Source organism: Teleopsis dalmanni, chromosome 2, assembly GCF_002237135.1.
Source record: "Teleopsis dalmanni isolate 2A chromosome 2, ASM223713v2, whole genome shotgun sequence".
Taxonomy (NCBI): Eukaryota; Metazoa; Arthropoda; class Insecta; order Diptera; family Diopsidae; genus Teleopsis; species Teleopsis dalmanni.
Genome location: NC_051847.1, coordinates 135,341,492 through 135,361,611, shown reverse-complemented (window position 1 = coordinate 135,361,611; position 20,120 = coordinate 135,341,492). Strand labels below are relative to the sequence as shown.

Sequence of the window (20,120 nt, the reverse complement as noted above, 5' to 3'; positions counted from 1 at the left end):
CAAATTAAATGTTGAGCATCGTCTGACTTAATTCCTCTTTTTCAAGATTGTTGTGTAAAACATGATTTGATTGATAGATCTTTGATTAAATGAAATCAATGTTCTTTTTTCTGATATTAAGTTCCGAGCAACTGAAAAAACCCTTTCCGAAGATGCACTACTTGCTGGTGTTGCAAATAATTTACAAGAAACTTTGTAAAGTAGGAATTCTGAAGGAATTCTTAAGAAATTTCTAAAAATCTCTCTTGTCATAAATAGATATTTTTACCATATCATGCATAAAATTATTTTCCAGGAAAAGGTAAATATGTGAAGCAATTTATTTTGTTACATCATAAAAAACTATCGACAAAGAAGGAAATTCTGCGCAAACCGTTTTTTTAAGTTAACCTTTTGCATTAGATCTACCTGTTTAAACAACTTTTGCATTGAAAATAATAGAAAATTAAACCTAATTTACGTACTTTGTTCTTGCAATTATTGCAAATCTCTACGCACATCCAACTTTCTTTACTTTTGCGCAGGCAACCAAACGCACACAAAATATATAAAATATTTCTTTGCAAAAATAGAATTATTTGAAATACTCTAAAAGTGATTGAAATACTCTAAAAGTGATTGAAATACTCTAAAATATTTGTTTATTTGATTTTAAAATTCAAAACAAACGATTATAGAGAACAAATCAACCCCCATTCCATTGAAACGAATGCGGCGGAAACGAATTCTATCGGACCGTTTCTATTATTCGTTCGTATTCGCTTTAGAAATAATTTGTAAATATGGTACACATTTGAAAATAAAACGAATGACCGCAAAAACGAATGTTTTGATGCAGCACTTTATTCCTTATCGTCTTTAGTGGAATACAGCGGTCAAAAAAAGTATTCGTCGTTAACTAAATTTTTATAAAATGCTGTAATAACAACAAAACGAAACAAAAAATTAAAAAAAAATAATTCAGTTTTCAACGTTTGTATTCTGTTTATTTGTTGTAATTCTGTTTATTTAAATTAAGATAACAAAAAAAGCAATTATATTACGAAACACCAAAAATAAAGCAAAAAAAGTTTTCGTCATTAATGCATTAAACTGCAATTTTGGTACGCAAAAACGGGAAAACCCATTTTTTTATTTTCTATGAAGAAATCAGCGTTTGAGTTCTTACTATAAAGTGTTTTTTGCAGTAATATCTTAATATTTCCAAAATGGGTCGTAAAAGAAGAGAAGTTTCTGATGATGTTAAAGTACTTATAAATAAACATTATAGAAATGGATTAAGTAAAAAATAAATTGGTGAAATAGTAAATAGACCAAGAATTACCATTATATTAAAAGAAATGAAAGGAAACAAAATCGATCGAAAACAATAAAAGGTTCGGTCGGTTTAAAGCAATTTCCAAAGCGGATGAACGGTGGTTAGTACGCCAAATTCAAAAAAATTCCAAAGCAAATGCCATAATTTTTTATAATAACCACAATCTATTCGAAATTTGCTTAAAATTAATGGTTATAGAGGAAGAACTTCACGAAAGAAACCATGTGTAAACAAAATTAATAGAATCAAATGGCTACAATTTGCAAAGACATATGTAAAAGAGCCAGAATTGTTTTAGTACAATGTAATTTTTGTTGATGAGTGTAAATTCAACCTTATTGGATGCGATGACTAGGTAACATAATTGTGTATAGAAAGCTAAATACGGAGGTGGAAGAACGCAATACAGTTACTACTGTTAAACATGGTGATGGCGGTGTTATGACATGCGAATATATGGCGACATCTTGTGTGTGAAATATCGAAGTAATAAGTGGAATAATGGATCATAAGTTATATATCGATATATTAAAGAAAAACTTGAGGCAAAATGCAGAAAAACAACAAATAAACAGAATACAAAAGTTGAAAACTGCATTATTTTTTTTTTAATTTTTTTGTGTCATTTTGTTGTTATTATAGCATTTTATAAAAATTTAATTAATGACGAACTATATTTTGTATTAACAGCATTTTGTATGGTAACGCTGTTGTCGGTTATTTTATATATTTAATTTGTATAGAATACCGCCCGGGTCACATGCATCATAGATATTGTTTCGTTTTATATAACATCGATCATTCCAGAAGATCATGATTATTGTTAAGAATGAATGAAAATAAATAGTAAGTAAATATGCTATAGTCACTGTTATATACTCTCAAAACTGACTCATTAAATATTTTATTTTAAAAAAGTTAAATGTTATAAGTAAGGTAAATAAAGTTTGATCCTGAAGTCTACAAAATATTTTAAGTTGAAGTTATGTATATAAATTTGTTGAACATTATTCTTTGTTAATCCGTCTTTTGTCAATAAAAATAGAATCGATAGCTTACCAACACATGAACACGCAACGTATAATTGACCCTGCAAAAACTATGCAATTGAAAAAGAAATTTCTGCCAGAGACAGCTTCTCTAAGTTGTGGTGGTGTGCGACGCACACTTTAAGAAAATTTGTAAAATGTGAAGTAAAATATATAAATTTATTAAAATACCTTTACATCGAGAATTATATTATTTATTACATATACATATATGTATTTTTAAACATTAAAGTTTTGGCAAAAATAATTAAATGGAACTGTATATGAAAACTCTATCAATGTGTAATAATAATTCAACTAAATTTATTTTATATGTAATTTTTTGTTAATAAATTGTTGAATATTCTATTGTGAATATATTGTTGCCTAATGTAATATAGTTACTGTTTAGAAAACATCTCATCTATTTCAATTTATCACTTTTGTTTAAGCAGTACATGTATAAATACGAGTATCATTGTAGAAGAGCTGCACACTTTCAGAAAGAGCACGTTACCAATTTTGATGGAACATAACTTTTGTTTTGTATCGTACACTAACCGTAAAGTATGTCAATTTTAACTTACCCAAAAATCGATTCGTCAGTTCGATGGAAAGAGATGCTAATTGTTGTTTTTTGTTAATATATGGTAATTATTTGTGTCATGAGATCAACAACTTTGAAAAATAATGAACACTAAAAAGTTTAAAAAAATGTCTAAAGCAATTTAAAGTATCAAACATTTTGTGAACTATGTAACGACCAGTTTCGCTCGTCCACGGTTGCTGGGGTAAACTCACTGGTTGGTTCTGGGTCGTTGCAAAAAAATTTATAAAGAATAAGGACTGTAAGGAAGGAAATATTCACATATTTCCAACCTACATAGTTTCAATATAACAATAAGCAAGCAATAACACCAACACTATACTAGTAACTTCAAAAGACATTTTAGTTACACATCACAATACACTATGTTTAACATGCAACGTATAATTTAATTTCACTCACTTTAAGAATTTTCAATATGATCTAAAATAAAATAGATTAATTTTATTTAATATATATTATATTAAAATAACTCACTAGTAATACCCCGCATCTGCATCGGTAACATACGGAATACATCTGAAATTACTATTATAATTAACAAAAAAATGTATTTAAATAAGTGAAGAATATACACACCTTATTTATTCACTATGTTATTTATATATTTTTTTTTATTTGTTTTATTATTTATTAATTTTTTTTTTATTTATTTATTATTAAATAAATATAAATAATAAAACCACAAACACCGGCATTATATAAACACGTTTGTAAACAAAACAAGAAACGTCAAAGCATGAAAGCTTTGATTGAACTAAATACAAAGCATGGCGAATTTAAGAACGCACGAAAACACAAAGCACAGAAATTACACTCAGGCGAACAACAGCAACAAAAGACAACAAGTATCAAAAATACCAACGGCAAATGTACCGATGCGCTACAGGAAAAGCTTCGGTCGTTTGAGTATAAATAAACGCGCATTGTACAAGCAGGGGCACTTGTTGGGAAACTCTCAAAGGTAGTAATACGTTTTTGTGAAACAAGTCAGTAGAACTATAGCATCAAGGTAGTATATACGTCTTGACAAGTAGATTGTATATGTAGTCTTATATGTAAATCAAGCCAAGGTCGTCATGATACATCTTGACTAGTAGGATTTTCTGTAGGTTTGAGTTAGGGTAGTAATACGTCCTAACATTAATGAATGTTGTAACCCAGCATAACACTTCTAATTTCCAGTTAACGACGTCTTCTGACAAAACACCAAGATTAGCACAAGTAGTGTCGTCTGACAGCAACATTTCAGGCACGTGGAAACAACAATCGGAACAATCATCGAAGCACAATTATTCCAAATAATCGTAGTCATCAAATTAGCAAACCAGCATTATATTATAATTATATTAGATTGTAAAGCCGTATTTTATTTTAAATTCTCATAAATAAATAATTGAATTACTACATCACATTGTCTTTGACTTCCAAAATAAAAATTCTATTGCAACGACCCCTGGACGACGGCTGAGTATACCTCAGTATCATAAGCGACAAAAAGTGTGTCGTTACAGGACACAGTGTCTAGTTATAAATTTTCAAAAGTGTATTCGATTTTCTTTCTTAAAGCTAACAATGATTAAGATATATAGATATGTTTAAGATAGCGTACTAAATTATATATGGGGTTTGGGTTTGCTATGTGGATTTGATCCACATATTTATCAATTCAAGTTTGTCTACAAACCAATAGACAAAGCAACAAAAACGGCTTTTAATGTTGCTTAATTTAAATGATAAATAATCTAAACTTAATGTTATCGTCAACCGAATGTTGCTTGTAAAGGACATCGTTGTTCATTTAAATATCTAAAGGGAAATTCCATTATTTCCTTAAATACTTTTGTACAGACAAATTGTATTACTGATTATAAATACAAGGAACCGTATCTAATTACAATTATGAAAATATATGTCAAAAAAAGACAATAGAAGCAAAAATCCCAAGTGCCGGGACTTTCGTCCTTGTATTCCTTTTTGAACTTTTCTGCAAACAACAATGAAATGTAATTAAAAATAATACAATCAACTAAAATTAACGATAACTGACAACATATTATTTCAACCTTGATAGAAAAATTAGTTAAGTTAGTTGTGAGATAATATTGTATAAATAAAGAAACAACTTTCTAGACAAGGTGAATAATTTGAAAGTACTCAATCTGTGTGCATTTATTGTCGAGGGACATTAGACTTAACAGGTTTACTCGTAAAGATATAAACGTAACATATACACGCTTATAATAGGTTAGCACAGGTATAAACGTATACACGCTTATAATAGGTTCGGACAGATGTAAACGGATACACGATTATAATAGGTTTGGACAGATATAAATGTATACACGCTTATAATAGGTTTGGACAGATATAAACGTATGCACACTTATAATAGGTTAGTACAGGTATAAACGTATACACCAGAGATGAGGCGTCGAATGGTTCAGAGTGTTCACTGAACACATATGTTAGTTACACCCAACATTACTTATAATTAATAAAAGAGAAAACACATTCCTCTTAAAATATAAAAACTAATAATAATAAAAACTGCACCTCGCTGCTTACAAAGCATGCAAATGAAATAACATTCACATTGGGACTATGTTCAATATTGTATACACAATACAAAACATACAAACAAATATAAAAAGAAAAGAGAAAACAATTTTCTGCATTTTTAACATGGATGCTTAACCCATTTCGTACCTCCGTAAAAGTAATTAATTCAATGTTTTTATTTTTGTTTCTGTTGGAACAACGAAGTAATATCAACTATTTAATGTTTCAATTTCCACTTTGTTCCCATCCTGTAATATACGTACTTAATAAAGTTCTAACTTTTACTACTTCACTTTGAACATAGCATTCAGACAAAACGGTTGTTGAATTTATTTTTTCCAATAGGTTATGGGCCCAGACCCATCACAACTGCGCTTTGCATTTCAATCTAAATGTAAAAGTTCATTGTCCGTGCATGAAATAAAAAGTAAAATAAATATTTGAATTTCGAAAAGATATTGCGTAAAAAATTGCAGAAATTACGGGAGTCGTGCGTATCGAGCCTCTAAATGCAGAAAATTACGACACTTGGAAGCTACATATGCGTGCAGTTTTAATTAAAAACGATCTAAGGGCTTACGTAAATGGGAGTAAACAGTGTCCAGATGAGGCTGCACCCGCAGCTCTGTGAAAGACAAATGATGAAAAAGCATGTGCCGACATCATGCTAGCAATTAGTGCACCGGAGTTAAATCTTATTGCTGAATGTACAAATTCGCAAAAAATGTGGCAGAAACTGCAAGCGTACGAGTCGAAAGGTCCCGCTCGAAAAGCGACATTGTTAAAAAGAGTTGCGCTCTCACGAATGAAAGAGGGTGATTTAGTAAGAAATTATCTTAATAATTTTTTTGATGCTGTTGCAAAACTGAAGGAAATTGGTGTTGAAATCGGAGACGAATTGCTCGCAATTTTATAACTGTACAGTTTACCAGACTCATTTGAAACATTCCGTTGTGCACTTGAAATACGTGATGATTTACCAAAGCCAGAAGTACTTCGTGTAAAAATAATAGAAGAGTGGGAATCAAGGTAAGCAAAAAACGAGAGAGCAGACAGTAATGCTTTATATGTAAAAAATACACCAAAGACAAGTATTTATAACAAAAACAGAAACAGCAATGATCGATACACAAAACGCACAGAAACGAAAAGAAATTTTTGCTGTTACAAATGTGGCAAAAAAGGTCAAAAAGAGGAGTGCCGTTCGAAAAATGACTGCAATCAAAGAGCTAATAAAAGCGAAGTAAAAAATTCCTCTTTAAGAGCAACAGAATCAGTTTTTTGTGTGTCCAAATGGAAATGATAACTGGTGTTTAGACTGTGGATGCACTTCCCACATGAGCTCCGACAAGAATAATTTTGTTGATATGGTAGAATTAAATCAAGTGTTAAATTTAGCCAACAACAATTCTACGAATATTATTAGCACAGGTGACATAGAAGTAAAAGTGAACGAAAAAGGTTGTAAAAGGAATATAACATTAAGAGATGTGCTCTATGTATCGGATTTGCGTACAAACTTGTTGTCGGTATCAAAAATAACAGACAGAGGATTTGAAGCACATTTTCGTAAAAATGATGCAAGTATTATTGATAAAAATGGAGAAATATTGTTCAGTGCAGAACGAAATGGTAATTTATATTTTATGAAAAACCATAAAATCAGTGCATTTATATCTGAAGCTAAAGGTGCAATAAACCTATGGCACTGTAGAATGGACCATCTGAACGAACGTGATTTAAAGCAAATTGCAAAAAACGGCGATGTATATGGACTGAAAATAAATTCAGAAGATAAATTACTAGATTGTGAAATATGTGCAAGTGAAAAACTAACACGCACAATTTATTCGAAAAGTATCGGTAATCGTACAGAAAATTTATTAGAAATTGTGCATAGCGACATATGCGGTCCGATGCGCTGTACCTCAAATGGCGGTAAAAACTATTTTGTAACATTTATTGACGATAAATCACGTTGGTGTGAAATTTACTTTATTAAACAAAAATCAGATGTATTCGAAGCATTCAAAAAATTTAAAAACGCGGCAGAGACATTCACTGGTAAGAAAGTAAAAACGCTGCAAACTGATAACGGACTTGAATATTGTAATCAGGAATTCGACGTGTATCTTCAAAAAGACGGGATAAAGCGACGCTTAACAGCACCGTATACTCCACAGCAGAACGGAGTAGCCGAACGTAAGAATAGAACACTTGTAGAGATGGCGAGGTGTCTTATGAAGCAAGCTGGTGTTCCACCTTCATTCTGGGCTGAAGCAATAAATACCTCATGTTACATTCGAAATCGGTGTATTAACGTGGTACGGGTCGTCCAAAGAAGTTAAAGACGGGTTTGTGAGGAAGACTGAAAAAAATTTATCAACTACCTAAAGATGTTGAGTCTATAGACGACAATCCTGACACTGATTATAAAGACGACAATTTTGAAATAAGTGAATTGGGGTGCATTAGCATAGATGAAACTCCGCCAAATTGGTCCACAGCGAATACCAGACGCGATGAAATAGAATGGACAAAGGCTAAAGGCTACGCTCAACGACAAGGGGAGGATTTCCATGATACTTACTCGCCAGTGGCACGCTATACATCAATCCGCTTGCTTGCAGCATTGACCAATGGACGTGGTCACTGCTTATCTTAACGGAGAGCTTGAAGAAGTAATATACATGGAAGTACCAGAAATGCTGACTGAAGTTTTAAATAAAATAAAATCAGGTGAACCAACAGGTTATCAGGGTGTAACAAAGCATAGTAAAAATATCGAAGAAAGAACCGATAAATGGTAAAAACACTGCAAAAGAAGAACCCTGTATGCTTGCTGAAAAAGGTGTTATATGGACTGCGACAGTCGGATCTAATGTGGTACAATCGTTTAACAACTAAATTGAAACAGCTTGGTTTAAAAGCTTCAATGCAAGATCCATGTCTTTTTATCAAGCAAAAAGGTAAACAATTATTAATAATTATCATATATGTAGATGATCTATTACTAGCATCAAACAACAGCATGTGGCTCAAAATCACAAAACATGCATTAAGCGAATCTTTCGAGATGAAAGATATTGGTCCAGTAAAACGTTGTGTGGGAAATGACTTCCAGCAAAACTTGGGGTCACATCAAATTATTTTGACACAACAAGCCTATATTCAAAAATTATTAAAACGTTTCAATATGGCTGAATGTAAACCAGCAAAAACTCCCATGGAGACAAACTTCAAAACTGAAAAACCAAATGATATTGATGAAGAAATCATGGCAAGGTACCCATATCAAAAGCTAATAGGAGCCCTTTTGTACCTAGCAGTTACAACAAGACCAGACATAGCATTTGCAGTAAACTACATGAGCCAGTTTAATACAAACTACAATTAGGAGCACTGGAGAGCTGCAAAGCGAATTTTACGGTATTTAAATGGTACCAAAAAATATGGACTTCTTTACACACAAAATAATAAAACGCTTTATGGTGTAGCCGATGCAGATTGGGGTGCGAATTTGATCGATAGGCGATCGTATAGCGGATACGCGTTCGTATTGGCTGGTGCAGCAATAAACTGGGAGGCCCGCAAACAGCGTACAGTGGCACTTTCTAGTACCGAGGCTGAATACATGGCTATGGCAGAAGCAACGAAAGAAGAAATATATCTACAAGGTATTTTGAAAGACTTAGGCATATCATGTAAAAATGTGAATTTATTCAATGACAGCCAAAGTGCGCAAAAACTCATTCAGTGCTTAGGGTACAGCTCGCGCACAAAACACATCGATGTACGTCATCATTTTGTTAAAGAGTGCTACCAATGCGGGAAAATAGAGTTTACGTACATGCCAACCGAAGACATGCCAGCAGATGTCCTCACGAAAGGATTAAACAGTGTTAAGCACTTTAAATGCGTAACAGCGTTGGGTATGGCAGATAGTCTTTCTACTTCGAGGGGAAGTGTTGGAACAACGAAGTAATATCGACTACTTAATGTTTCAATTTCCACTTTGTTCCCATCCTGTAATATACGCACTTAATAAAGTTCTAACTTTTACTACTTCACTTTGAACGTGACATTCAGACAAAACGGTTGTTGAATTTATTTTTTCCAATAGTTCATGAGGTTACCTGGTTCGAAATCAAAAGTGTCCAAAAAATGCTTTTTTTAATTAAATGAAAATTAATATAAACAGAAATAAAAATACATATATTTGTTATAACATGTGTTCACAAAAGTCCAAATATAATTGTCGTAATTTTTGCCGACGCCTTAGTAACAGTTACTTGCCACCAGACAGCGGCAAAAAAAGGCGTGTGGTGAACCACACGCTGGGCCCCATAACAATATAATGATGAAACAATGCCATATAAATATTTGTCGTTGGGTAATGAAATAAAATTAAAGTAATCTCTCTAATAAATATCATACTCTTCTGATTTGTTTAAACTTGTTTTTTTACTATGCATAATAATAATAAGTCTATTTTGATATTTAATTGCAGGTTGAGTTAGTCTAAATTTGATTATTTTATACAGGGCTTACATTTGTTCTTGCTAAAAGTTCTGTCGTCAATTTATTACTGTAAATAAAATTATAATATCGTTCCTAAGATATTTAAGAAATCAGGAACTATTGCATATTATTGACAATTGGAGCAAACATGACTCATTAGTGCCAAGTGACACTCCGCTATCTATTGAATAATAATGTTTGCCACCTGATAATGTTGCTGTTGAATCGGACAACGAAATTATTGACGATGATAAAATATCAACAAACATTGCATGCGACTTTAGAATTTTGTTCTCCTTTTTTGAATTCCGTTTGTCTAATTGTGAGAGAATATTTTGATACTATTGAAGTTGTATACGGATCTTGTACGAATCAAATGCACAAGATTATGGTGGTGTTGTAAAAATGCCTGAGTCGCCACTATTCACATTGGAACTTGTAAAACCATTGAGCCATTGTGAGTATCCATTGCAACATACTGAATAATTCCGTTGAACCCATAGTAAATGAGCAACGCTATAGCAAAGAAAAAAAAGGTTGGTATCCCGCAGCCTCAAATTATCAACAGCTACTACAGACACATGAACGGCGTCGATTTACATGACAATAGAGTTGCTAATTATCGTATCGGGAATAGAAGCAAAAACGGGTGGTGGCCATTATGGGTACAATGTTTAGATAGCGCTGTAGTAAACGCTTGGAAACTAAATTGCTTTGTCGCTGCTTCTACCAACACAAAACCGATGCCTCAGTTAGACTTCAAGAATTTCATTGCCAGAAACCTTTTTCTTGCATCAGAGAACCCAATGTTCATTACAGAAGCTACCGCTTACGATGATTTGAAAAAGAAACTTCACAGTGCATCAGAAGATGTTTATCTTCTGGGAAATTTACCATGTGTAACCGGTATGCACGCTCCTATGAAAACTCAAAATCGTCACCACTGTATTGTTCATACACCAAAAGCTACAGTTTTTATATATAAAAAGTGCCATTTAAGTGATCATATAGAAAATTGCTTTAAAATTTTCTAAGAAAATAAACAATATTACATTCATCGTAGACAATGACGCAAGTAAACTTATTTCTGTTAACATAATATAATACATATGCAGTATTTCAAATATATTTTTTGATTAATAAATATTTGAAAAGCATAAAACATAAAATTTTATACTTACACGTCTTTTAGACAACTTACAATGGTACTTACTTCACCATAAAAGTAACTAAATATCATATTTGCGAACAATACACATATAAAAATATTTGTACTATCGATGAGAGAAAAATGTGCTACTTTTCAAAAAAGAAGTTAATTTTACAGGGATTATTTTTAACGTAAAATAAGACCTTTCTGAAAATTTCACCATAAAATTCCAAGTTTGAACTTGCCTGGTACTTAATGGGTTAATTTTGTCCGATTATACGTTGAGCCTAAAAAATTGTGTTGGTTCTGTTTTTTACTTTAAATTCATAGTTATTATGAGAAATGTTTTAATTTTCTTTATGATTTAGATAATTATAAAGAAAATAAAGGTACCTACCCCCACTTGGTAGGTACCTTGCCGTGGTGTGGGGGCTTAGGGCTGCAGTGATTCGTCGGGCTTCATTAACGGGGGTAGCCATACAATAGTATGCTAACCCCTGATAGGTCTTCCCATGTTAGACAGGCCGGCTGATGAGCAACTAACTAAAACCTGCCTGTGTGCGTCTGTTTTCCCCAAAGTAGGGGCGGCACACAACAACGTCTGTTTTCTCCATGTCAGGGGCGATCGAGTCCGAGTCTTTTTGTGCGTAGGGTGGCAGACTTTTAAAGAAACCTTACAGGTAGGAGGCGTTTTTGTATGACTAATGTCAACAGAAAATTTTAAAATTACGGTGCAGGGAATCGGATCCCCAGTACCGGCGATAGGTTGCGAGTGAGAGGGGCATCTGAAGTCGAGATCCTGTGACCTCTCAAATCCAAATCAAAACACAAATCTAATTTCAACCTCTAACTTAGAAGTTTCCGTTAGGAATACTGGACAAGGCGCGGTATCCAAGCCAACTTTGGGTAGGCAAGGAACCTTGGTTGGGGAGGGTGAGGGAGATCAAATTGGGTCTCAATTTCTGAACTTACGCATCGACACAGCAACCGACGATGACTCGCTATCACAGGTTAGCAACGTCGATGACATCAGTCCGGAGGTTGAGACACTTCTACTTGATCCTCCTCAATCCCCCTCATACAATGCTTCAATGCCGGGGATGGAGCCGCGGAAGGTAGTAACAAAGGAGCAGAAGGCCAGGAATGGCTACAAGCCATCGGTTTACTATCTAAGAAAAATGAGGGCGAGGGACTCTTCCTCCTTCACAATGAGGGAAAAGCACCTAATTAGGAAACATGAAAAGGCTGTAGCAAAGTTCGAAAGGGACAACGCTACAGCTCAATCATCAGTGGAACAAGGGCAATCCAAAGTGGAAGCAAAGTTCGTTAAGGATACCGCTTCAACTGCAGATAAAACGGATCTAACAAGCGCGGTCAAGAGTAGTAGCCTTAAGCTGCCACCAAAGATCAAACCCACAGGATCCTCTTCAAGGACACCCTCCTCTTCGACGGGCAAAGCCACAAAAAGGGCACGGTCAGAGGAAGAGACACAGAAGGACTCGAAAAAGCCTAAATCATCGGCCTCTTTTGAATCCCCAATGGAGCTGCAAGTAGCCATCATAGACATAGTCGACCCTGATGGGAAGATAACGCCTAAGAATTGGCTACTCGTTGAAGCGCGTCTGATGACAGCAATGACGGAAGCGGATAGTGAGGAACTAGTATTCGATGGAGCTGTCATATTGAAACTCATAGGACAGCAAAACCAGCCGCTGAAAACATCTAAATGGCACTATCCTTTTTAAAAAAGGTAGGAACCATCAAATTCGGGATGGGTTTTCTAAAGGTTCGGGTGCCAGGTGACAGGCCTCAAACCAGCGGAGGGAAGGCTGGAGGTAGTGCAGATTAATCTGCACCACTCCACCCTAGCCTCGTTCGACCTGATGAAGTACCTCGAGGAGCGTGATGTGGACGTGGCAATTGTCCAAGAACCATGGCTTGTCAAAGGTAAGGTCATTGGACTTGGACTGAGTGGGTATCATCTCTACACTCCACATGCACAAGGTAAGATTAGAACCTGTGTAGTTGCAAAGAAGGGTCTTAATATTTTTCCCTTAACTTCTTACAGCAATGGAGATCTCACAGCGGTAGTATGTGAACAAAGGCACAGGCCCAGCTTGCTGCTAACGTCCGCATACTTTCCGTACGATGAAGAAGAACCACCACCAGCAGCCTTTCGAGCACTGACTGCTTATGCAAAATCACGAGAATTGTTTCTGATAGCTGGTTGCGATGCAAATGGACATCACGAGCTCTGGGGTAGCAGTGATACCAATAGCAGGGGTGAGTCCATTTTTGATTTTATTCTTTCTACTAGCCTAACTTTATGCAATAAAGGCAATAAGCCAACATTTCGCAATAGGGTTAGGGAAGAGGTTATTGATATTACAGTGGTCACAGATTCTAATTACTTTAAAGTAGACAATTGGAGAGTATCAGACACGCACTTCTTTTCGGATCACTGTCGGATACACTTCACCATCAATCTAGAAGTTAATAGTCCAAGACCATACAGAAATCCCAAAAATGCCGACTGGTCAAATTTTTCGAAACTTGTGAACCAAAAGCTAATTCGGACAAACGTCAAAATTGGTCAAGCGAACGCAAACATTAATAAAGTGGTCGGTCGCATTACGGGTATCTTGAACAAATCTTTTGAATCAGCTTGCCCCCTAACTAGGCCAAAAACCAAACCTCAACCGGTTTGGTGGAGTGCGGAATTAAGGGTGCTGAGAACTACTTCCAGAAAACTCTGCAACAAGGCAAAAGGCAGCCAGCAAGAAGAGCATGGAAATTTTTATAAAGCCAGTTTTAATATGTGTAAAAGCAGAATTAAAACTGTAAAGAGAAATTCCTGGCAACAGTTCTGCGGAACTATTGAGACTATAAATGAAGCATCAAGGTTACGAAGGATACTATCTGGAGAATCAACAACCCTGGGCAGTATTAAAAAACCAGACGGCTTATGGACAGACTCGAGTCAGGAATCCCTTAATATTTTAATGATGACACACTTTCCAGGCTACACCGACTCGATTGACTGTGAATCACAGTTAAATCCTGTCCAAGCAGCTAGGACTGACGTCGTAAATATTATTAGCAGAGATAAAGTTACTTGGGCAATTAACTCCTTTGATCCTTACAAATCGTCGGAACCAGACGGAATAATACGTGCCATGATGCAACACTCTGCTGAAAGCGTGGGTCCTTTTCAAGATGCTTAAGAGGTGGATATATACCTAAAGCTTGGCGGGAGGTTAGGGTGGTTTTTATCCCAAAAGCAGGAAAGCTAAATCACTCTACTGCAAAGGATTACAAACCTATTAGTCTTTCCTCGTTTATATTGAAAACACTAGAGAGGCTTATCGATTTGTATATTAGAGAAAAGACCAGCATCCGCACAATGGACATGGCACAACACGCATACCGCAAGGGTATGTCCGTAGAAAGTGTTCTCCACGAAGCGGTTGGTACTATTGAAAGAACACTCGAACTAAAGGATTACACCCTGGCTGGATTCCTTGACATCGAAGGAGCTTTCAATAACGTAAACACGAACGCGATCAGTGAGGCGCTTAGAAGAAATGGAGTCGAGAACTTCATAGTAGCATAGATTGGCAGAATGCTTGAAAGCAGAGTCATCAACGCTAATATAGGAGCAGGCTCCGTGACCAGGAGGACTACAAGGGGCACCCCACAGGGAGGAGTATTATCACCCCTTCTCTGGCTCTTGGTAGTTGACGAAATCTTGCAAATCTTTAGGGCTAGGAAAACAAAGGTTGTTGCCTACGCCAATGACGTTACTATCCTAATCTCAGGCATATACTTGTCAACGATTAGTGACCTAATGGAATCGGCACTTGGTGAAATCTCCAGATGGGCCAAAAGCAATGGATTAGGGATTAATCCTACTAAGACAGAGCTTGTCCTGTTCACACGGAAAACTAAAATACCTACTTTCACCTTACCCAGATTGGATGGAATCTCCCAGAGATAGCTGGGAGCTTGGATGTGTGACACGTAACTCTGCAGTTACCATTTACACAGATAGCTCAAAGATGGAGAACGGTACGGAAGCAGGTATCTTCTCGAAAGAAATGCAGATAAGGCAGTCCTACCGACTCCCTGATACTTGCAGCGTCTTTCAGGCTGAGATATATGTTATTGAAAAAGCGGCTAATCTTATACAACAAAGTACAATTCGTCCATCGAATATCACGATTTTTGTAGATAGTCAGGCGGCGCTGAAAGCAATTGAATCTAAAACAGTTAAATCCAAGATATGACTGTGCATTCATATTCGTGTTCTTCTCTCATTTGCTTTTTTTACAGCATGTTCGAATTTTCGTTGTGTTTAGTAAGAGAGAGAGTAGACGTGAAAATTGCTCAACAGCCGGTACTGCGGCCAGAAGTGACCTATTGTACCAGTTTCACTATTGATTAAACAAAGCCCCTTAAAGCTTTGTGAATAAAGTCTAGAACTAAATCTAGAGAAGAGTTCTTAATCTGTTCTGGTGACAGAAATTCTTTATGAAACAGGTCTCTTCTGTGCGTTATTAAAGCTGGACAGTCACAAACAATGTGCATAGTCGTTTCCTCATCTTCGAGGCATAATCTGCATTCTGAGTTAGCAGATAATTGTAGTTTATGAAGGTGATATTTCAGACCATAGTGACATGTAATGAAACCCGTTATCAACCTTAAATTACATTTTGAGAATTTAATAATGTCTTTGTAGGAGTATGGTGTTATCAGTGCTTTGCTTTGTCTGAGTCTTGGAAAGTTTACCCAGTACTCCAGCCGCATATGATTTTCCATTTCCTTGATAATCTGTTTTGTACCTGCCCAGTTTATTCCACAAAAAGGTTGAGGGCCTATAAAAGCAGTTTTTGATGCAGTTCTGGCTAGCTCATCAGCTTTTTCATTTCCCAAAACTCCTCTGTGGCCCGGAACCCAGTAAAGGCTTACCTTATTCCGAGCCGCAAGTGATTGCAGAAGCTCGTAACACTCAAGGACCTGTTTTGATTTGAAAGTCCAAGAAGAAAGAGCTTTAAGAGCAGCCTGGCTGTCAGAGTAAATATCGATTTTCGAGCCAGAAGATTTTTTGATTAAATTGAATCTTGCGCATAAGTTGATTGCGTGGATTTCAGCTTGGAAGACACTCGGCCATGTGCCCATTGCCTCCGAAATGCTGGTGTTGGGTCCATATATACCAGCGCCAGTGCCTTCATCCATCTTTGATCCATCTGTGTACCAAACCAAAATTTTTGGGTCAACCTATGGGCCTCCATTCCCCCACGTTGAACGTGATGGTAGGTGTACCTCAAATTTTTTGCCAAAACGATGGAGTTCTGTTGTATAGTCTCCATCGCATTGAGGAATTTTATGTGCTCCAAATGTTTTTAATATTTTTGTATGACCATAGTCAAGACAACCCTTGTTCATGTGGAGTTTTAGTCGAAGCGCACTAAGCGCAGCCGTAGATTGAATGTGTATGTGTAGAGGTGTCAATCCAAGTATAGCCTCAAGTGCTGCAGTTGGACTTGTCCTCATAGCACCAGTCATTAAGAGACACGCTAATCTCTGGAGCTTCATGCAAACAGCAATAGATCCAGCCTGTGTGACCTTTCGCCACCAAACCAGGCAACCATATGTCATGATAGGACGTACTACTGCCTGATATATCCAAAATATAATCATTGGGTTTAGGCCACAAGTTTTACCTATATAGGACCGTGTTGTCCATAAAGCCTTTAATGCTTTGTTATATACTTTATTTAAGTGTGAACTCCAAGTGAGTTTACCATCTAGGACAACACCTAGGTACTTTGTTTCACTGGAGAGAGAAATATTAGTGTTTCCTAAACGTACGGGACCTATGTCTAGTTTACGTTTGAGTGTGAAAGGCACAACAACAGTTTTCTCCGGATTTATGGAGAGACCCTCACCTTCGCACCACGCTAAAATGCGTCGAAGGTGTCCTACCAAGATTTCTGATAGACTGCTACCATGCTTTCTCTATACTATTATAACTAGATCGTCTGCATACCCAATGGCGTCACAACCAATATTCTCCAATAAGATTAAAAGTTCATCGACAACCACTGACCAGAGCAAGGGAGACAGTACTCCACCCTGTGGGCAACCTTTTGCGGCCTCAACTGCTACAGATGTTCTACCTAAGGTTGATGTAATTTTTCTGTTTTGAAGCATCGCCTCAATCCAGGAAACAACATTAAAATCAACATTGCTGTTAGTTAAGGCATTCGAGATCGAGCCATAACTCGTATTGTCGAAAGCTCCTTCAATATCCAGAAATGCACAAAGCGCAATTTCTTTGTTTTTGTGGGCCTTTTCAATTCTACTGACCAAGTTATGTAAGGCCAATTCGGTAGATTTCCCTTTGGAATAAGCGAATTGAGTTTTGTGAAGAGGTTGACTTTTAGACAGTTCTGTACGAATATAGATATCTATGAGTCTTTCCATAGTTTTCAGGAGGAAGGATGAGAGACTAATCGGTCTATACGATTTAGCGTCATCACTTGGTCTATTACCATTTTTTGGTATAAATACCACTTTCACTTCTCTCCAAGCTTCAGGTATATGTTTCCAGCATAGGCTAGCCCTAAAAAGCACCTTTAAAGGATTGATAAGAACGTCTATGCCGTTTTGTATAAGTGCCGGGAAGATACCATCACTTCCTGGTGACTTGAAGGGACTGAAAGAATTAACTGCCCATCTGATTTTATCAATGTCAAAAATGATACCAGATAGCGACATTAAACGATTGTCTGGTTGTTCATAACTTAACGTGCGCCTATCTATGGATGCATCACATAAGATCGATCCTGGAAAGTGCACATGTAGTAAATGTTGTAAAGTTTCCCTGCCATTTGCTGTGTAGAGACCATCATTCTTTTTCAATAGACCAATGTCATTTGAAAGAGACTTTCTCAACACTTTATGAAGGCGAGCCATTTGCGGAGTGTTGTCAACACTGTCACAGAAAGTTTTCCATGATTTCCGTTTAGATTTTCTAATCTCATTGTTGTAGGCAGTCAAGGATGTTTTATAGTCTACCCACACCCCTGATAGCTTCGCTAAATTAAAAAACTTCCTAACCTCCCTGCGCGTTTCTTCAAGCCTGCTGTTCCACCATGGCACATCCCGTCTGGATGTACATGGTTCAACCTTACATGCATCTTCATGCACCTGAGAGATAACAGAGTTTATTTGATCTGCTGCTAATTCAATTTCATCAATATGACTGATTGAATTCAGTAATTGATCCTCCTTACTAGCTAAGGATAGTCTAAAAATTTCCCAGTTGATACACTTACGTGCAGCTGGCGAATTTTTATGTTAGTTTTATGCAGTTCAAAAAGAATATGTTGGTGGTCAGATAAAGAAACCTCTTTTGAGACCCTCCAATTATCAACATAATTGGAGATAAATTGACTAGAAAGAGGTCAAGAACCTCTCTTCTAATGGCACTAATAAAAGTGAGTTCAGAACCATTGTTCAATATGCTGATGTTATTACTACTAAAGTATTCTAAAAGCATTTGCCCTCTTCTATTTATGTTAGTACTACCCCATAAGGTATGGTGCGCATTTGCGTCGCAACCAATTATAAATTGTAAATTATTAGATTTGCAATAACTTTCCAAGTTTGTGACTGCTTCAGGTGGTGCTTCATCTGCATCGCCTGGAAAGTAGGCCGATGCGATCAAGATCTCTTGTGCTCCGCACTGTGTCGGGACCTCAAAAATGGCCGACACCAAGTCCCTCTGGATGAAATCTGGAATTGGAATACAGTTAACATTTTTGTTTACTAGTATAGCAGTTTTAGGCGACTCTATGCCACGTTTATATATCAACTTACTTGATTGATGTTGAAGGCCTTTTATATGCCCACCGACTGTCCATGGCTCCTGGATAAGCGCTATGGCCAGTCCTTTTGTGGCGAAGGTCCTGCATAAGATAGCCAATGCTCCTTTCGCGTGGTGCAGGTTCGCCTGTAACACCCCTATGGTGCTCATTTTGGTTGAGTTTTATTAAGAGAGCGTTCGACTTCCTTCTGAAGTCGTGCTCTTCGTGGCCCTCTTTCCTTCTGGTGCTCTTTGGGAGTTGTTAATACTTCACCCACACGTGGCCGCATCGAAAGCCTTTTTTGAATGGCGGCTCTACTAGTAGTTGGGGCCTCATTGGGAGTCACAGTAGACGTAAGTATTGATTGTGGAACCACGTGCTCCTCTTTCTGTTTCTCCGTCCTTGTGATCTGAAGTTTGTTTGGAACCTTTTGTTCCACAGGCCGTTGTTCTGGCTGCCCTTCCTTTATTATACTGTTAGTTTTAAGCAGTAGCTTGACATGGTTGAAGCGATATGCAATTCTACCTCCACTCTGGACCAATGAGTTCCAGGATGCATCGTCGACAGCAAAGACGATGTGGAGTAGTGAACCTTCTGCGGTCCGCTGTAATACTTTCCAGGTGCTTGCTTTAATTCTGTTCTGGGCCTCAATTGTGGCAAGAACCTTGGTGTTTTCAAAATCCCAACTGTGTGGAAAGTATCCTCGCACCAAGTGTGTTTTTGGGAACTCCGACTCTTCAACCACTTTGGCGCCCAGTTTAGCATTTATTGCAATAGCTGCATTTTTACGGACCCATTCAGCCGTTTGGTTATTTGTGCACACCACCATGAGCCATCCCGTGCGAAACAACCTTCAAATTCTGGTTTAACCTCGTCTGACGCCAACTCTATGGCAGTCTCAATTATGGCCTCCTGTAGCTGTGCAATCTGTTCCCTGTTTAGGGGGCAGATTGCACTCGATCCCTGAATCGAGGTGTTCTGTTTTGGTTTCTTACCAGCTGGCATGACCATGTCATCAGATAAAGCCCTTTTAGCTGGCGCACGAGTTGGAAGTTTAGACACC

The 20,120-nt window shown here is 36.7% G+C and overlaps 3 protein-coding genes across 3 annotated transcripts; 2 read left to right on the top strand and 1 right to left on the bottom strand.

Annotated features, from left to right (window-relative positions):
* The first annotated feature begins 11,968 nt into the window (after positions 1-11,968).
* LOC119686050 lies at positions 11,969-13,505 on the top strand. The gene is made up of 2 exons (XM_038100510.1): positions 11,969-13,190; positions 13,255-13,505. The coding sequence occupies exon 1, from the start codon at positions 12,278-12,280 to the stop codon at positions 12,929-12,931; it is 654 nt and encodes a 217-aa protein (XP_037956438.1). The 5' UTR covers positions 11,969-12,277; the 3' UTR covers positions 12,932-13,190; positions 13,255-13,505.
* LOC119675770 lies at positions 13,070-14,410 on the top strand. The gene has a single exon (XM_038086977.1). It carries the CDS (start codon positions 13,070-13,072, stop codon positions 14,408-14,410), a length of 1,341 nt encoding a protein of 446 aa, XP_037942905.1.
* A 4,813-nt stretch (positions 14,411-19,223) lies between these two features.
* Positions 19,224-19,886, bottom strand: LOC119675769. The gene has a single exon (XM_038086976.1). The coding sequence runs from the start codon at positions 19,884-19,886 to the stop codon at positions 19,224-19,226; it is 663 nt and encodes a 220-aa protein (XP_037942904.1).
* Between the last annotated feature and the right edge of the window lie 234 nt (positions 19,887-20,120).